The sequence below is a fragment of the Cnephaeus nilssonii genome (assembly GCF_951640355.1).
Source record: "Cnephaeus nilssonii genome assembly, chromosome: 6".
Classification (NCBI taxonomy): Eukaryota; Metazoa; Chordata; class Mammalia; order Chiroptera; family Vespertilionidae; genus Cnephaeus; species Cnephaeus nilssonii.
This window is the reverse complement of record NC_137077.1, coordinates 10,348,740-10,369,037: the sequence shown is the minus strand read 5'-3', so window position 1 is coordinate 10,369,037 and position 20,298 is coordinate 10,348,740. Positions and strand designations below refer to the sequence as shown.

Below are 20,298 nucleotides of genomic sequence, written 5' to 3'. Positions count from 1 at the left end.
GATGCAGCTGATCAATGTTTCTCTCTCATCGATGTTTCTAACTCTCTCTCCCTCTCCCTTCCTCTCTGTAAAAAAATCAATAAAATATATATTTTTAAAATTATACATATTTTTTGTCAGATCAGCAAAAAATATTTATTTTTTGGTGTGCCATAGAATTTTAGTAATTAGTTTATGTGTGCCATGAGGTGAAAAGGGTAAAATCGCTGGTCTGGGAGATGAAAGTTTTGGCCCTGATTCTGTTAGTAATTAGCTGTGTGAACATGGACAAGTGTCTCACGTATAGTCCCCAGTCTTTCAGAGACCACAGAATTCCCTGGTGTGTCCGCATCCCAAACGCACCCGAGTATGGCTCCCTCCCACCTACCCGCCTCGTTCTGTAGCTTGGAAAACTGAGGCCCAGAAAAGTGATTTGACTTGTACAGGATTGCACATGGTTTTTTGTATCTGTGCTCCAGCACTGTGGAAGAATTTTTTTTGTGTGTGGTAACATCGGTTAATAACTTTATATAAGTTTCAAGTGTACAACATTTTTTTATTATTAATTTTGTTAATCCTCACCCGAGGATATTTTTCCATTGAGTTTTAGAAAGAGTGGAAGGGATAGGGAAAGACAGAGAGAAACATCAATGTGAGAGAGACACATCGATGGGTTGCCTCCTGCACATGCCCTGACCAGGGCCCGGGCAGGGGAGGAGCCTGCAACTGAGATATGTACACTTGACCGGAATTGAACCCGGGACCCTTCGGCCCGCAGGCCGACGCTCTATCCACTGAGCCAAACTGTACAACATTATAATTTGATATCTGTATACACTATAGGGTGCTCACTACCAATATTCTAGTTTCCATCCGTCACCATGCCCTCTCTCAACCTACTTCCCCTCTGGTAACCACCAATCTGTTGTCTGTATCTATGGGCTTGTTTTTTATTTTTGTTTGTTCATTTCTTTTTTTGTTTTATATTCCATATATGAGTAAAACCATATGGCTTTTGTTCTTTTTTTGTCCGACTTATTTCACTTAGCATAATAAAACCTTAAGGTTTATCTATGTTGCTGCAAATGGCAATGTTTCATCATTTTTAGGGATGAGTAGTATTCCATTGTGTGTGTGTGTGTGTGTGTGTGTGTATAGAAGATGATATATATATATATATATATATATATATATATATATATATATATATATATATATAAAACCATCTTCTATATCCATTCATTTATCAATAGAGACTTAAGTTGTTCCTATGTCTTGGCTATTGTAAATAATGCTGCAATGAAGATAGAGGTGCATGTATCTTTTGAAATTGGTGTTTTTATATTTTTTGGATAAATACCCAGAAGTGGAATAGCTGGATCATAAGGTAGTTCTATTCTTAATTTTATGAGGAACCTCTGATTTTCACAGTGGCTGCACCAATTTATACTATCACCAACAGTGTACAAGGGTTCCCTTTTCTCCACATCCTCTCCAACACTTGTTTCTTGTCTTTTTGATGATAGCCATTCTAATAGGTATGAGGTAGTATATTATTGTGGGTTTGATTTGCATTTTTCTGATAATCAGTAATGTTAAACACCTTTACTGTCCTTGTTTGCTATCTAAATGTCTTCCTTGGAAAAATATCTATTCAGATCCTCTGCCATTTTTCAGTCAGGTTGTTTTGTTGTTGTCAATTTGGTTTCACATGGTCTTTATGTAGACGGTTGGGCTGTTGGCTCCGTAGATTAACACATGATGTCAGCGAGTTCAAGGTTACAAGCCAGGTAGCTGAGCTGGGTTCTGTAGATACAGTCAACTCTTCGTACCACATCCTGGCCACTTTGTACACATGGGTCACCAATACAAGTTATTGAGAAGAAGAAGAAGAATTATAGTCTACATTTATCATGACAACTGACAGGGAGTGGCTACTGATTACAACCAGTGTTCTAGATGCTCCGTGTATTGTCTCATTTAATCTCAGCAACAGCTCATTAGGTACTATTTTGATCCCCATTTTATGGATAAGAATACTGAGGCACAGAGAGATTAAATAACTTTCCCAACAGCAGATGGCTAGTGAGTGGCAAAGTCTGGACTCAAAACCCAGGCAGATTCCAGAGCCCCCTCCCTTAGCTACTTTCCAACGTGCCTCCTCTGAGTGTGACGATGGCAGAGTCCTGCCATCAATCATAACCCATGGAATCCCGCCAACAGGTCTGTGTTGCAAGGGTCATAATTCCCATTTTGAAAATGAGGAACCCAAAGCCAGAGCCCAAGTGACCCAGCCCTGGTCACATATTCACAAGGTGGGGGAGGCCCAACTGGAACCCAGGTCTTCCAGGTCATTCTACCATCACCCTGTTGGCACTGCCTTGTCGTCATCTCACCATGCCACACCTGACAACTTAAAGCGCATCTCTGGTCTAAAGGACAGAATATTCGAGCATTCAGAAGGATGACGCGGCATCTAAATAAAGCACAGGATGTCACCTCAAGGAGCCCTTCCCAGCCACTTCCTGAGCCTCCAGTTCGTTGTGATCGACAGACCTGCAAGCTTTGACGACGGTAGAGTAGGGCTAAAGACAGACGGCCCAGCCACACATGCACATCTGCTTCTGCAGCTCGAACGTGCATTCCTCCTTCACATGCTGTGAGGTTAAAGACCTACCCTTAAAGGCCTCAGGCCCAAGGCAGTGCGTCCTCATGGGTCAAGCACAACCTTAAGGGTTCAGTTCCTGGTTCTGCCCTGGACACGTTGTATGAATTTTTGTGAGTGATCCGTGCTCTTATCTCCATTTCCTTATCCATGAATTGGAGGTGGTAATGCTACCTGCCTCAGGGAAATTTGAGAATCAAATGGGATGATGCCTGTGAAATGCCTAGCAAGGTGCCTGGCACATTGTAAGCTCTCAATAAATGATTGCCATTAGTTTCACTGCTCTGAGAATTAACCATTTGTTCACACATTCCTCAAACATGAAGTGTCTGCCGAACGCCACGCCTTCTGCTTGGGCTTCTAACGGTGAGCCAGGCTGCCAAAGTGCCTCCTGTACGGATGTAGTCTATCAGGAACTGCGTCTCTAGACCAGTTTCTCAAGCTCAGCACTATTAAGGGTTCAGGCTGCACAATTCTTCGCTGTGGGGACTGCCCATCGTGGGGATGTTTAGCACCATGGCTTCTACCGATTAGATGCCTGTGGTACACACACCATCACCAGCCCATTCGTGACGACCAAAAATAGCTCCAGGCTTTTCCCAATGTCTCCTGGGAGGCAAAAATCACCCCTGCCCTAAAGACATTGGGTAGGTAGTCAGTGCTCATTCATAGGATTGTTGTGAGAATTAAATGAGTTAATACTTGTAACAACCTTAGGATTGTGTCTACAACTCCATTCGCGTGCCAGTGATCTAGAGTGTTACGAAGAAACACAAAACCCAGGGGCTGAAACAGTGAGCGCTTATCTCGCATACAAGAGTCACCGGCAAGGCTGAAAGGTTCTGGTCTCAGCGGGGCTTGCTTCTGAGGTCAGCTGGCTGGTTGATCTTGGCTGGCTTTGCTGATCCTGGCTGGACCCTGTTGCTGTCAGAGGTTTCAGCTGGGACAGCTGGGTTGAGTCCACTCGGTCTCACGTGGTCACTCACCTCCAGACCGGCTGGCTCGGGCTTGTTTTTGTGGCAGAGGCTGGGTTCTGAGAGAAAGAGCACCCTGCCACGTGAATGTAGCTCAGAGCTGGTGACTCTCCCTTCTACCCTGTTCTGTGGGCCTGAGCAGGTCACAAGCCCAAGAGACAGACTCCAGCCCTTCGATGAAGGAGCTTCAAAGTCATGCCCCAAGAGTGTGACCACAGCCAAGGGTGGAGGAGCAGGGCCACTTTCAGTCAACCTACGGTGATAGGTGTCCGCCGTTATTCCCTAGGGAAGCCATCGGGTGCATCTCAGAACCATAACCATCTCCCGCTTCTTCTCCACTCCCCGCAGTTCCTCGGAGTCACCGAGCTCTCCGCGTATTGTGAAGGCTACTTTCTCAAAAACATGGTGGTCCTCATCGAGAACGAAGCGTTCAAGCAGCTCCTCTATGACAAGAACAGCGAAGGCGCGGGCCAGGATGTGCTCCAGGACTTACAGAGGACGTTGGCCATCAGGATTCAGTCCATCCACTTGTCGTCTTCCAAAGGCTCCATCGTATGAAGCGTCCAGTGCAGGGACCGCTCCCCGGGACGTTCCAGTGCTCCTGCAGCGCTGGCTCCACACAGACACACATCTCACCCGGCGGCGTCTGCTTTCGGCTGGGCCAGGGAGCTGCCTCCACTGCCTCGGATCCCCTTGAATAAGCAAATTCAGCTCCACGGGTTCCTGTTGAACAACAAAGGACATCCCGCTGGTCCGCAGCGCAGAGCGCAGCTGGGTCCAGAGCTTGAAGGCCAACCAGGGGCCGCCAAGCTAACCCCATCCAAAGGCGCCGCTGGGTCGCTGAGCATCTATTGTGGGGACCACTGTCAGAAGGATGGACTGGGAACCACAGGTCGTCTGGGTTCCCGGTGGGCAGCTGGAGCACCTAACTGCGGAGAGTTGAGTTACACACCAAGGACCGGAGCAGCCACAGCTGAGCAAGAGTCAACCCTGATCGCCGATTGGTGAGACTGTTACCAACAACGAAGAAATCATCTGACAAATTTTTAGGGGTGGGGACTTTTTAAAATGTTCATTAAGACACACACACACACACACACACACACACACACACACACACAGGGCAGCCTGTAGTTTAAAATCTATTTCTAAAAGCATAACAGTTCGTTTTCAACTGAATTGTGTTTAGGGATCTGTGTTTTGAGATTTTTTTTTTCTTTAAAAAAACAACAACAACAGTAAGACACAGGTCCACACTGTATAAACCTGCATCGGACAAGACATCGCTGATATTCTATCCAAGGTGACATCGTACTCCTGCCTTAGCGATCACGGTTACACAAAAGAGGTACACTGCCAATAGTCCTCTCTCACTCAGTAGTCGAAAACAGCCTGCATGCTAGTTGTGGTTTCGGGGTGAGATTGAAATAGCCCCACATAAGAAAACATGCATTTGCATGGGCCGCACCTGTGAAGTGTTATGTTTGTGCTTCATTTTTGCCAAGGTAAAAAAAAGACACACACAAATATTCCATCACTTCCTGCTAAAAGTCCATTGGGTGAAACGAACATGTCCATTTCTTTTCCTAATTATGAATGATTCTGGGATGCTTTTGCACATATGTGTTCATAGATGATGCTGAATGGGGGGGCGGGGAAGGGAGAGGAAAGCACGTCAGAGAATTTACTAGTAATTCCAGAGTTTTCTCTGTATTCTCAGAAGATGTTAATAGTTTGTTACTAGCCAGAGCCTATGACTATGTTAGATTATTTTTCAAGATGAAACCTATATGATAGGACGGCTTCTTTCTGTATTTGGAGAGTGTACAGTATAGGGTTATCTATAATGAAAGTTTATATCCACAGGGTTCCATTTGCTCTGCCATATATTATAAGCAACAGAGATGGGTGAAGTGCCACAATATTCCAAATAATGTTTGAGTTGCTGCCTCTGTTCTTGTCCTTTCCTTTGAAACCTAGCTACACGCAGTGAAAACTAGGAGGAATGACTTTTACCCCTGGGGATGGCCAAGTTCCGTTGATAAACCTATTTCCTAGCATGCCTTTGGGAAGCCGTGAGCAGACCCTGAGTTTCAAAGGAGCTGCTGTTAGTCCATCGTACCTGCTCCCTGAGCCACTGTTCAGAGGACCAGCGTCGTGCTCTGTTTCATGGGGTGACCGTGGAGACCCCGGGCCACGTCTGTCTTCACTGCTGGTTCTTCTGTGATGCCCATACGCAAGGCCTCTCTTCCACCTGGTCATTTGCAAACCTCCCCAGGCCCTACAAGCATCCACGAGGAAGGAAAAGGTACTGCAGAGGGGTCCCGGTGACAAACACACAGCACCCGTACGACCCGTCGCCATCTCCTGCCTCCTGCGTGTGCTCAGAGATGCCGCGTGGATGTTCCCTTATCCGCGATGGACTTCCTGTGACTGCCTAATGCTATCGGGGCCTCTGGGCATGGACTGGTACCGTGGCCACTCCTGACGGGCTTCTGTTCTAGTTCGGTGTGCTTTCTCTGTCATTAAAAGAAATGATTTTCCCAAACCGCGCATCCTTTGTATAGACACGTGAGCTCTTCTTTTTAATTTTTTTTTAAGTATATAGTCGGCATACATCCTTATATTGGTTATATTAGTTTCAGGTGTAAACATAGCGATTCAACATTTTTATACCTTACGATGTGATCACCCACTAATCCTAAAGATCATCTGTCACTGTGTAACTTATCACAATATTACTGACTACATTCCCCTTCACCTTTTTCACCCCCAAACCCCACTTCTGGTCTCTGTTTCTATGAGTGTTTTGTTTTGTTTGTTTGTTTAAGATTCCACATACAAGTGAAACCATCTGGTATTTGTCTTTGCCTGACTTATTTCACTTAGCATAGTATCTTCTAGGTCCACCCAGGTTGTTACCAATGGCAAGATTTCATTCTTTTTTGCTTGCTGTGTGATGTTCCTGTGTGCATGTGTGTGTATGCTGTCTTCCAACCCATTTATCTGTTGCTTCCATATTTTGACTGTTACGAATAACGCTGCAATGAACATGGGGGTGCAAACGTCTTTCCCAATTCTTTGGATAAATACCCAGAAGTGGAATTGCTGGGTCAAATGGTTGATCTGTTTTTAGTTTTTCGAGGAATGGCCACACTGCTTCCCGTGGTGGCTGCACCAATCTGCAGTCCCTCCCACGGGGCCCAGGGCTCTCTTTCTCCACATCCTCGCCGCCAACGTGTTATTTGTTGGCCTTTTTGTAATAGCCATTCTGGCTGGTTTGAGGTGGTAGCTCTTTATGGTTTTAATTTGCATTTCCCTAATGTTTCCTAAATTAGAGTTGCTATGTGAGACACGTTTGTGACGCTTATGACATGAGTCTGAAGCTCAAAGCCCCACAAATGACTGAGCAGGTCCCAGGCCCACTGCAGCCCCGACTTTCAGTCCAGGACTGGGGACCATGGCCCTTTGGAAAAGGACGAGGGGGGGAGTCACAAATCCCCGAAGGAAACCAACTGCTAGATGTCAACTCCAGAGAAACCCAGGATCACTGTCCTCAGGTCCGCAGCCAGGCCCGTGACCTTCTCTGCCACTTGGGTGTGTGACACTCACTCCCCTCCCCTCCCCTGAGAGACCTCCCTGATGAAACTCCCCGTCATCTCTGGTCCCCTCCCCCGCAGCTGGCCAATGTCTTGAGCCCAGCAGCCCGTGCCTCTGGCCAGGGCCACTGCGGAAGCCGATATCATGCCTATTTTTTCACCCTCTTTAAAAATAGCCCCGCAGGGGGAAAAAAATAAAATAAAATAAATAACCCAGCAGATTTTAAACTTCCTCTTGGTAGGAAAAAATAGAACTGGCGCTCAGCAATCACATCGCACACGAGCTCCCCTTCCTGATGAGGCAGTCAGATAGCGAGGGCCCCGCAAAAGGACACATCTCCAAGTTTAGCTCTGAATATGAAAAGACAATCTGTCTGCGTGAATAGGCAATTAAAAGAGATGTCCTGGTATCATTGGTATGCTCTTCAGATGTTGTTTTTTAGACTTAACTTTCCTTCGGATGAGTGTAGAATCTTAATGCCGTCTCAAACCTCTGGGACGGAGGGCTACCCGGGGAGGAGGCAGGTGGCGTCATAGAGGGGCTCTGGGCTGGGACCAGGTCTCACCCCTGGCCCTATGGCTGCGTCGGCTACTTGGGTGACCGTGGCCAGGCCTCTCCTCCATTCTGGACCTGTTTCTCCACTCAGAATGAGTTTTCTGGCTGATGTTCTGTGTGCTGGGCTACGTTCGTGAATTAGAACACTGTGCACGTGTGATAGGACATTCAGGAGGGCTTAGGAAAACGGACCTCTGTGTACAATGTTTTCAGTAAAACAGGCAGGCCTTCAAATAAAAGCCTTAAAACAGGCTCCAAGGATATTTTTTTATGAGGATGCATCTCACCAGATGATGGCCTCGTGACTACCGTCTCCATTTTGTTTTGTTTTGTTATTTTGTTTTTAAATAACTGTAGAATCACAGGAAGCTGCAAAGATAGTATGGAGAGGTCCCATGTACTCTTCACCCAATTCCCCCAATGTCCAGTCCAGTGCAATATCAAAACCAGGAAAATGATGTTGGTGCGATGCATGCGTCTAGTTCTCTGCCATTTGATGACATGTGGAGATGTGTTTAACCACCACAATCACTCCCCCATCACAAAGTCCTCCCTCATGCTGCCCCTTTATAGCCTCTCCTAACCCCTTCCACACACACCTTCCCTATCCCCTGGCATTTAGGCATTTTGAGAATCCTCTATAATAAAAGCCTAATATGCTAAGTGTCCAGTCGTCCAATCATTCGTTCAACCAATCAAAGAGTGATATGCTAAGGCCACTCCACCACTCGCTATGACGTGCACTGACCACCAGGGGGCAGACACTCTGACTGGTAGGTTAGCTTGCTGCTGGGGTCTGGTTGATCAGAACTGAGGGAGATGGGCCGGACATGCCCTGGAGCCCTTCTGCAGTCCCACCCCAGCTGGCCAACCTCCTGTGTCCATCCCCGGCCCTGATTGTGCACTGGTGGGGTCCCTCGGCCTGGCCTGCACCCTCTCGCAATCCAGGATCCCTTGGGGGATGTCGAAGAGCCAGTTTTTTACCTGATCCTGCAAGCCAGGCCAAGGGACCCCACTGGTGCATGAATTTGTGCACTGGGCCTCTGGTGTTATATAAATGGAAGCATAGAGTAGATGGCCTTACTCAGCACGATGACCTTGAGACCCATCCACAGATGTTGCATGTATTAAGAATCTGTCCCTTTTTCATTGCTGAGTAATATTCCCCAGGGTCCCATCTCCGTTGGACCAAATACGTGAGCGTGTCAGGAAGCTTGGCGGTGAGGCAGCTTGGTTCCGGCAGCTGACTCTCTGGTCGTAGCTCCAGAAAACAAGTGTGTCTCCTGAGAGCTGGACATGACTTCCTGGTCCTGTCCAGCACGGAGCTGAGACTGTCCCATGATGTTAGGCCCACAGCTGGGTGTTTGTGATGGGTCCCTGAGGTCCACTGCTCCCACCTGGGCTAAATGGTCCTTCATTTCTGCAACAGGGTCCTTCTGTGATTGACCGATTTCCAGACGTCTCACTGATGGTGTAGGGAAGTGCTCCTCGAACTCACTCTGGAGGCACAGCTCTGGGGATCTCCTTTTAAGGCAGGTCTGGCTCCATGGGGCTGGGTCAGGCTCGAGAGTCAGCATTTCTGACAAGCATCCAGGTGAGGCTGATGCTGCTGGTCCAGGGACCACTCTTTGTGAAGCAAAGGTGTAATATGGAGGTCGGATTCACCTCCAACCCCTTCTGCTGCCCGACCATCCTATGACTTTTATCCCATCCCCTGGCCTGGCTGGGACCTCAACCTCGTAAGTGACTATGAGCTTTTCCTTCTGACCCAGCCCATGAAGACCTTTCAGCAATACATCTGATGAAGTCATCTGAAATGGTATTGTTCTGGGTGGAGGGTTCAACCCGTCTGAAGGAAGCCTAAGGGGTTATTCACACACAACCCCATTCTACCCCCACTTTTCCCTGGGCTCCTTTGATCACATGTATGTATTTCACAGGCGTTCACTGATGCTAATATAAGTAAGGGGCCCACCTCTCTGCTGTGGCATCGAGTACTCAACCTCTCCCCTTATTGTTCAGGGTTGGCAGTAGAAGGAAAGCAGGGCATTCTTGTTTATCTTAAGACTTTTATGAGGTGTCTTTCTGCATGCGCAGAGCCCCCTGAGAGTGGGAGGGACACCCAGGAGGGAACCATCGAAGACAGCCGTTGCTTAATGTTCACCTCACCATACTCTGATAGTGAAGAGGAATGAATGAAACATCTGGCCCACAATGGCTCCTGGGTGACCTTGAGACGTGTCAGCCCTGTGCCATGGGGACAGAGAAGGAGTGGCAGGATTGTATCTACAATCCCTCATTATTTTCTTTCCTTGTCAAGGGAATGTTCCTTGTCAACTGCATGTTCGGCACTTCAAAGGCATCCCTCTCATACATTGGGGATGTCGGGGAAGTTCAGACATTGTTTTCTGTTGAACATGAAAGTACATGAAGTCTGTTTTTCTAAAAATTTCCTGAGGCCAGGGAATGAATCCCTGCCCCTGCTATGGGAGGGTTTTAGTTTAATGTAAGTCAGCTGTGTGATGTGGTCGCTTAGAAGAGTGCATTTAGGTATGGGCTGCACTGATAGAAGCATGGTCGCTGGAATGAGGAGGTGATGGTTCTGTCTGCCCTGAGAGATCCCTGCTGAGTTGTGTCCGTATGAGTCCGAGTTCTTACCAGAGAGCACCTCTGGCTAATTTAAGAAGAAAGTGGAGCCCTAACCGGTTTGGCTCAGTGGATAGAGCGTTGGCCTGCAGATTGAAAGGTCCCAGGTTTGATTTCGGTCAAGGGCATGTACCTTGATTGCGGGCACATCCCCAGTAGGAGGTGTGCAGAAGGCAGCTGATCGATGTTTCTCTCTCATCGATGTGTCTAACTCTCAATCCCTCTCCCTTCCTCCCTGCAAAAAAGAAGAAAATATTTTTTAAAAAAAAGAAGAGGAAGAAGAGAGTGGATATATTCAAAGAAAAGCCCTTATGAGGTCATTGCTGCCACCAAATACTACAAAGGCAGAAATTGACAATGGCACTCCCACAGCTACCAGGAGCTCTATTTCCATAACTGCTGCTGCTGCCATCTTGCATCCAGAACTCACGATGCCCCCAAAAAGCTCAATGCCTTTTTCTCCACCTGCACTATGAAGGGCCTGGGTCACATGACTGGTCCCAGCTGCAGGGGAGATGGGAATTTCAGTTCTCACTACCTCACTAGGGAGTGGGGACTTAAGGGATTTCTGCAAATACAGAGAGATGATGGGTGGCCATGAACATGACAGATGCCCCCTACACTTAGTGAAGGTCACAGAGAAACTGCAGCCTCATAGAAGGAAGTAGCCAGGTGAGAGAGCAGCTGGGGCAACCGGGATGTTTGGCCCATGAAAGAGAAGACGTGTGGCTATCATGGCTGCCTTCAAATAGCAGCAAAGGTGTTGGAGATGAGAGCAATTAGCCTCATTCAGGACAGCCCCAGGGATTAAAACTGTTCCAGTGATGGAGTCAGATTTTACCCAAGTATAAATAAGGAATGTTGCCCCGCCAGCATGGCTCAGTGGTTGAGTGTCAACCTACGAACCAGGAGGTCATGGTTCAATTCCCGGTCAGGGCACATGCCCGGGTTGTGGGCTCGATCCACAGTGTGAGGCGTACAGGAGGCAGCCGATCAATGATTCTCTCTCATTACTGATGTTTCTATCTCTCCCTTCCTCTCTAAAATCAATAAAAATATTAAATAAAAAAAAGAAATGTTAAAAGTCAGAGCAGAGCCTTCTAAAGATAGAATGAGCTGTCTCAGGAGGTAGTGAGTTACCCGTCACAGGCAACATTCAAGGAAAGCAACCACTTGAAGGAGATTCAAGCAATACAGGAAGGGAGGATTTTAAGGTTCCTTATAATTCAGGGATTTTGTCATGATTAGTCCTCTCCTTCTAATATTAATCATCTACTTAGCCTCAGAAAACAGATCAGTCATGATATATCCTATGCAGAATTTATAATGACCTCCCAGCCTTCATTTTTGCCAGTGCTGCATTTTATTAAAGCCTGGAACCCTATTTATCCTCATCAAGTTAGTGAGGCAGCACATCAATTCATGATTCTTACTTATCTAATACAGAAGGAAAAGAAATGGTCTACAAAACCTTGACAGCTGGGAAGAGAAAAAATAGCCAGAAGCAATTCAGTCACTGAAAAATGAAATTCCTTTTTATAAAGGGAAAAAATGAATTTCAGTAAAGCAATCAAGTTAGGGAAGGGCCGTTTTTTGAGAGTGGAATGAAATCCAGGTATGTGAAATTGCACGTGTCAACATCGCATCTCTTACGCATTTTTCAAACCAGACTCAACGGAGAAAATCCCTGAGTGGTGCATCAGTGTGGCCACAAGTGCCTGGTGAGTGAGTTCCCCGGTCAGCCTCAGTCTTCTCACCTAGAGAATGGGACACAGCAGGTGAAGGCGAGGCACTCTTGCAGCCATGGTGGGAGGGGGTGCTCTGTCCAGATGCAGAACACCATGCCCAGCAAGCAGGGCGGGAGAAGGGGGGACCAGGCTGCCTCCGATCTTACCAGTCTTATCGTTGATTGGTTGAACCCACCTCACCCACAGCCTCAGGTCCCCAGAGGCTCTGTCAGCCATCCAGCCCCAGGGGCAGCCCAGCCAGAATTCTACACTGTTGAGTGTGAGGCATCATCCACTGGGCTCCAGTGAGATTCATGAGCCTCTCTTGGCAGTGTTGCTTCCTAGAGCTCCAGGGACCCCAGCATTTTGTTCATCTGTTCGGAGCTCCTAGGCAGGGAATTTTGCTAGGTGGCTGTCAGCTGATTGCCACATTTCGTCCAGGGCCTGACCAGCATGCCTCTGTGAGGGGATAAGATAGTTCTACGGGACTGAAGTATTTTCAGTGCATGGGACAGCTGTGTTTTCCGCCCCTTATTTTGCTCCTCTTTTCCATCGTTGGGGACAGAAGTTGGCAGGGCCAGTTTTAGAGAATGACTTGTTGTCAGATGAAGGACCCCCACAGCTCATGCCATACGACCCACTCGCTGGAATGCGCACATATATGAAAACCGGGAAAACCCAACACCACTCTGACTTGGCCATGACGGCGAGATCTAATGTCTATCCAGTGTTAACTATGTGGCAGACATCGTACCAAGTGCTTTACATGCATGGTCCCAGTCCTCGCTGTGAATCCTACGTGATAAGGATTTGTATTCCCATTTTATGGACAGGAAAACCGAGGTACAGACAGTAAGGCTAACAGGTTAGTAAATGCAGACCAATTATACCCATTAGCCTATGGTGGAGTTGGTTTCACTATGTGCCATTTCACCACAGTCCCAAGCACCTATTGATGTACAGCCTCTCAAAAGGAGAGAGGCAGGTTGGAGAAGAGGTGCAGAGCCGGAGAATGGCTTTAGAGAACATCTGAAGAGGCGGTCCAGTGCAGTGTCAGCAGGACAGGTGCTAGGCTCTGGGTCAGACAGAGCGGCATTCAAATCCTGGCCTGATCCTTACTAGGCGTGCGGTCTTGGGCTCCTTTAATCTAAAGCCCGTTTCCTCAGCTGTGCCATGGGCATGGTGGTCCCCAGGTGTCCAGTGAGGCTGTGTTGGGATCTGAGCATTCGCCTGGGGTACAAAGGATACACAGCAGCGTGATGATACAACTCAAGCTCAGAGAGAGCAACTAGGTTGCCCAAGGCCACACAGCATACTTGTGACACCTGGCCCAGTGTTCTTTGCACAGCAGCTGCTCTAAGTTATTCCTATACAGTTTTGGGCCCCTCTACCCCCTACCAGCTTCCTTCTCAAATTTCCCATTTCAGGGTTTCAGGTAGGTTTTACTCCCCTGCAGGGCTATGCTGCCATACTCAACGGTCCATGCCAAACTGGGTGAAGTGGGAACAAACAATTAGTGCAGCTACAGTTCAAAGCAAGTGATGGGGGAAGGAGGGAATGTTCAAGTTCCTCTAGTGTCCACTAGATGGAGCCACACCTCTGCATTCATCCGTTCCCTTTCTAGACAAGAACATGAGTTGGCTTATAAAGGAAGGATTGAGATGATTCATGCATTCACTCACTTATTCATTCAATAAATACAGGGTGTCCCCGCCGCCCAAAAAATGTATACATACTTTAACAGCTGAGGGCTCAATTTTTGAACATGAAATATCCTATAAAATAAAAGGCTAATATGCAAATTGACCGAACAGAGGGATGACCGGTTGCTATGCTGTGCACTGACCACCAGGGGGCAGACGCTCAACACAGGAGCTGCTGCCCCCTGGTGGTCAGTGTGCTCCCGCAGGGAGAACACCACTCAGCCAGAAGCCAGGCTCATGGCTGGTGAGCACAGCGGCAGTGGCAGGGGTGGGCCTAAGCTGGCAGGCGGACATCCCCCAAGGGGTCCCAGACTGTGAGAGGGCGCAGGCTGCGCTGAGGGAGCCCCCCCCCCAAGTGCATGAATGTGGTGCGCTGGGCCTCTAGTATTTTAATAAACACTGTCTTTATAATTATTCAAAGTGTGTATACATTTTTTTGGTGCACCCTGTATTTACATCCTCTAGGCTGGGCATGGTGATACCATTATAAACACTGTACTTAGGAATGTACTTAGAGTTAGACTTCTCTGCTTCTGTAATGGATCTCACAGCCATGCAACAACTGTATCATTCAGCCACTCCATCCTTCCCCCTTTTTTTCACTCCATCCTTAACAAGGGTCTACTGACATCACTCTTCTGTTTCTTCCTCAAATATTGACTTGGCATGTGTTCTCCAAGCTCTGGGAATCCTAAGATGGGTCAGACGGTCTCATGGAGAGACAAACACAGGATTAGTGTGCATTCGGCCTGACCTGCGTGGTGACTGATGTTTGGCAAAGGCTGGTTGGAGGAACCCAAAGCTCATCGTTAGGGTCCTTTAGATAAAGCCAAGTCACTTCTCCTTTGACATCCTGAAGGGAGTGCTCAAAACCTTTGCCCCACCCATCCTTTCTCTGCTTCTGGTGAATAAGGGTCCATTTACCTGTCCCTTCCGAGATCCTGGCACTGCCACCTGGGTGGGGCTTGAGATGGCAGGGAGGAGACTGCATTTATCACAGCTGGGGCTTTGGCGAAAGCCTTCACTCTTCCCTGGGCATGCGTTTCTGCCTTCCTTCCCAAGAGAGGCGTGCGGCTGCAGGGAGGACCACACAAGACTGATGTCAGAAGACCCGGGCTCTGGCCTCCTTCTTGACCCTTATATGATATGTGGTCATGGATCAGCCACTTCCTTTTTCTGGGCCTCAGTCTTCTCATCTGTGCCAGATTAAATATGGCCACAAATCCTTTACAGACCCTCCCACCAGAAGATGGCAACTTTCCCTACTTCCCTCGGTCCCACAGTCAGCCACCCTCTAGTCCAATTCCCCTCATCCTCCCTCTCAAATAGCCATGTAACTAACAGCCTCCAACTGGTTTCCCCCACATTCACTCTGCCCCCTTGCCTCCACCCCATGCATTCTACACCCAGGAGATCAACTGACATGAAAACACAAGTTGGGTCATATCACTTGTCTGCCATCTACCCCCTGGTGCATGGCAGCCTCCCTTCCATGACCTGCAAGACTGTGCACCACCTGGCTCCCCGTCTGCCTGTCCCCTCCTTGTTCACACTGCTCCGGCCTCAGGACTGGGATGGTGACCCTGGTACCACACAGCTCGTCATCAGGAGGGAGACTGGAGCAGGAAATCAAGGAAGAACTTGAGTTGGAAAGCTTATTGAAGTTCTACTGTAAAATAAACACTGAAGCGTTACCCAGAAGTGAGGGGGGACAGAAGACTACGCCTTGACCCTCGGGAAAGGAGTCTTCCTAAGAGGTGGTGATGGTGGTGGCATCAAGGAGAAGGGGGTTTGGGAAATGTAGTGTCTGGTGGAAGCTGAATGATCAGAAACCTCAGCTGTCACCCAGCAACTGGAAGGTGGACAGGGTGAGTGAGTCACCGATCAGGTTGCTGCATCCACATTTGTTTACACATCTTCTTTTTTCCCCTTGACTACATAACCTTTGACCCTCCATTGCAGCATAAACTCTTTGGCTGGGAAGGACTGTGCCATATTCATCTTTGTAGCTCTTTCCCAAACAGAACTCTGCACAAAGATGGCAGAGAAAATGTTTGATGAATGTTGTAACAGTTCTCACCAGCCCACTCCCGGTAGCGGCCCCCCATTCTCTTCTAGAGAGCCCTCCCATCCTCGTTCTCACTCATGTGCTCCATGTAAGAATTGACTCCCTCCCTGGCTCCAGACCTGACATGTGGCCCAGACCTAGCCAAGCAAAACATCCCTTTCTCCTGACCACAGTGACTGGCTCCGGAATGGCCAAGTGACCATCCCAAACCAAGGAAACAGATGAGACAGAGAGAAGTGAGGATAAAGGCAAATGCTTTCATTCTAGGCTGCAAGTGGTAAGGGAGAGGTCTAATCCTGATGACATGGCTTAAGCTCCTGGATCCAGCTGTCTGAAAGCCATTTATGTCACTGGAGTCTAGAGTCATCTAAGCATATTAATCCCATATCTTGCCTAAGGCAACTGGAGTTGGGTTATCCATTACTTGCATCCAAAAGAGCCCTGACAGACAAAGAAACGAATGAATGAATTTACCTGAAAACTGTACCACAGGGAAGGATTCTGCTCAAGGACTCGGGATCTTGCCATTCACTCTCTGACACGGAGCAAACTGCCTACTTTCTTTGGACTTCAGTTTAGAACTCTGATATCATTCACTTATACACATGTTTATTGGCATTTATTGTGCTGTACACTGCGCTAGGTGTTGGGTCTACTGCGGTAACAAAGCCCTCATGGTCCCTGTTCTCATGAAAATGGAAATGAAGTTCAATTCTAGAAAAGTAAAGTTCATTTGGGTGCACCTATTTTTATCACTGTAAAATCTGTGGTCCAAGTCTCTCGCTCTTGAAACAGGTAGCTGCTAGTATTCCTTTAACTCCTTATCTGCTAATATTATAGGGCAACTGGTGGAGGGGAAATAAATAGGGCCTAGTATAATGAGGGGTGGGAGTATCACAGGCTTTGCTTCCTTCCCAGTACTCAAGGCCAATCAGAAATAATGCTTATGAGCCTAATTACACACTGCACTGAGCTAGAGGATGAAACAACAGCCTGGCATGGGCCTGGGTCCAATCCTCCGGGACCTTTAGCTCTAAGAATAGCCAACATGCTACCAAGTACATTTTTTCTGGCCTCTGGCAAAGAGACTTTTCTGAGTCAAATATGCTCATCAGTGTTCCCAAGAATCAGGCTTAGAAATGGATTTTAAGCTGCATCTCTTTCAATTCTCGTTACAAGGAACTAAGAATGCCAACTGCAGTTGGGTTTTCACTTTTGAAGGGAATTCACAGCTTGGGTTGAATGGCAGAATGTCAGATACAAGCCCAGTAGGTAAATTTAGCAGGTCCTAAATAACCCGAGTCCTATTCCACCTTCTGTTATTCAATTTATTCATCCATGTAACAAATCTGTGTCAAGTGCCCACTCTGCACTGGGCACCATCATAGGACAGCCGCTGGCTCATAAGAGAGCAGCTCAAGATGAAACAGATCCAGAGGCAAATTCTCAACACAACCCCCCTCCCGTATACCAGGCCCACACACCTGGCTAAGCCCAGCCAGATGTTACTAAACCAGCCGCCACTAATAAATCAGCTAATGTGCTCTATTCTAAATATAGCATGCGTTCTTGCCTGTTCTATTTATTATTACTGCATTTAAAAAATGACCTCAAAACTTAGTGGTTTGGTACTTAACGCCCTATACACTTAAAAATGATTAAAATGGTAAATGTTATGAGATATCCTACCTAATAAAATAGTAATATGCAAATTGACCACACCTTCGCTACGCCTAAGCCACGCCCACCAGTCAAAGCCACACCCATCAGCCAATCAGGGCGAGTATGCAAATTACCCAACGAAGATGGTGGTTAATTTGCATATGCTGAGGGAGGGAGGAGTGAAGACTGAAGACAACTTAGAAGGAAGAGGGAGGAAAAGCAGAAAGCAAGGTGGCTGCCAGAGGGAAAGCCCGGGCAGGGCGGAGCAGGGCAGGTGGCAGCAGCGCGTGGTTGCAGGCGCGGCGGCCGCAACGGCGGCGGCAGTGCATGCGGCCCGCAGCGGCCGCTTGCAGGATTCTTCCTGCAAATGGGCTACTAGTATATATATAACCATAATAAAAAAATATGGAAGGATAAAAAAAAAATGGTTGGAAACAACCACTTGACTGAACTCACAGATTCTGGGTGGGGGTCAGAACATTTGGGCAGGGCACAATGGGGTTGGTTCATTTCTGCTCCACAGTGTCTGGGCCTCAGGAAAACACAAAGGCTGGTGTGAATTGGTGTCTGGGCACTGCAGTCATCTGAAAGCACGTTCATTTACATGTCTGGGTTGACTCAACATCCAGGATTGTCTATTGGAGCACTCACATGTGGCCCCTCCACATGGCTTGGCTTCCTCACAGCATAGCGGCCTCACGGTAGTCAAACTTTTTATACAGCATCTCAGAGCTCCAAATATGAGTGTGTAAGGAAAACAAAACAGGGGCCAGGGGAGCAAAACCTGCATCCCATTTATCACCTGACATTGGAAGTGTCACTTTTGTCCAACTCTATTGGTCAAATTAGTCATAAGCCTACCTAGATTCAAGGTCAGGGGGTGGGTCGAATTAGACTCTATATTTTGATGGGGAAGTATCAGGATCACATTGTGAAGATATTGTTGTAGCCTTTTCTGAAAAATGCAATCTGCCTACCACCTTTCTAAATGGGCCCCAAGCAAAGAAACCACAAAATCAGTGTAGAGAAACAGAGCATGGGAAGAGGCCCTAATAAACATAACCTTCTTTACAGAGAATTAGCAATGCGCTCCTGAGATTATGGCTCCTCAGGCTGGCAGGGTACCAGGCGCATTAGACTGAGGGTAGAGTTGATGTTTAGTTGTAGTTCTCTCAGTTCCTGTGTGTGGGGATCAAGCCACACCCCTGGCATGTTGCCCCGCCTGGAAATCAAATGGCGACCTCCTGGTTCATAGGTCAACTACGCTCAACCACTGAGCCATGCTGGCAGAGCAGAGGTAATTCTTGATCATGTTCCATCAGTGTTGTGAGAACCAAATAAAATACTGTATGTGAAGACAAATTTCTTGCAAAGATGTCCACACATTGACCACCCCCAGGTGGACAGCCCTCTTTGACAATACAACTGGGAAAGACCATATCCGGCCAGGTTGTTGTTGCCACCACGCTTTCCCCATAGTAACCACTCTCCTGTTTTTGCTTGTCTGTCTGAGGTAGGAGACAGCTGGAGCCCAGAGAGGGCAAATGACCCGGACAGGGTTGCACAGACCAAGAGATCAAAACCCAGATCTTTCTGGGATGCTAAGACTTTCCATTCTAGTCCTTGAGCCACTGACATTTTTAATAGATGACTCTGACTTCAGCTGAGAAGCAGGACAGATTACAGCCAGCATCTGGAGTCACCGTACCTGGTTTAGATCCTAGCTACACTAGCAATTAATGTGTCCCCGTGTTAAAATGGCAGTAAGACTTCTCACACTGGAGTAAGAAGTAACCAAGTTAACATAAGGCATTTAGCCCCCGCCCGTGTGGCTCAGTTAGTTGGAGTTGTGGGTTGGATCCGGTTGGGACAAGTCGTATGGGAGGCCACCAATCGATGTTTCTCTCTCTCATTGATATTTTTCTCTCTTCCTTCCTCTCTCTCTAAAAACAATGCATGTCCTCAGGTGAGGATTAAAAAAAATAATAATAGAATAAAAATTTTAAGTGAAAATAAACACATAAGGCACTTGAAACAGTACCTCGCACATTACAAGCACTCTGCGTTTGCTGCTGCTAAAGCACTCCTGCACACATACTATATACTAGGTGCTAAATGTTGTAAGGTGAAAACGTAGCATCCAAGAATGAAATGAAATGTAACGACAAAAGTATCTCCTTGAAATGACAAATTCATTTTGGATAGAGTTTAAAAAAAAAAAAAGGACACTCCCACAAACTTCTATCACCTAAGTTTATGGAACTCCAGGCAAAATAAATGTTGGTGGGCCCTGGCCGGGTTTGGCTCAGTGGATAGAGCGTCGGCCTGTGGACTCAAGGGTCCCAGGTTCCATTCTGGTCAGGGGCATGTACCTTGGTTGCGGGCACATCCCCAGTGGGAGGTGTGCAAGAGGCAGCTGATGGATGTTTCTAACTCTCTTTCTCTCTGTAAAAAAATATATTTAAAAAAATAATAAATAAAATAAATAAATAAATTTAGGTGCCGCTGACTCCTAAAGTTCCAATTTCACTGCTTGCCTCCTGAAGCCGGCAGACACAACCACAGGCGGGACGGTGCTGCAAAGCCCGCTCACGCCACCCCAAAGCAGCAAACCCACCCCACGTGGGACCCTCGCCCGGCTGCTTCCGCTTCCAGCCCAAGCCCCGCCCCTTTCCCATTCGGCGGCTCCCAATGACGTCATGAGCGGGCGCCGCCGCCG

General features: G+C 47.6%; 1 protein-coding gene across 1 annotated transcript in view; it reads left to right on the top strand.

Moving 5' to 3' along the window:
* The window catches only part of ABTB3 (ankyrin repeat and BTB domain containing 3), a 257,095-nt gene extending 251,333 nt beyond the window's left edge, over positions 1-5,762 (top strand). Inside the window, exon 17 of the mRNA XM_079775307.1 lies at positions 3,967-5,762. Coding sequence (XP_079631433.1) covers positions 3,967-4,176 — 210 coding nt within the window. The 3' untranslated portion in view covers positions 4,177-5,762. The remainder of the gene's footprint in view (positions 1-3,966) is intronic.
* The last annotated feature ends 14,536 nt before the right edge of the window (positions 5,763-20,298 follow it).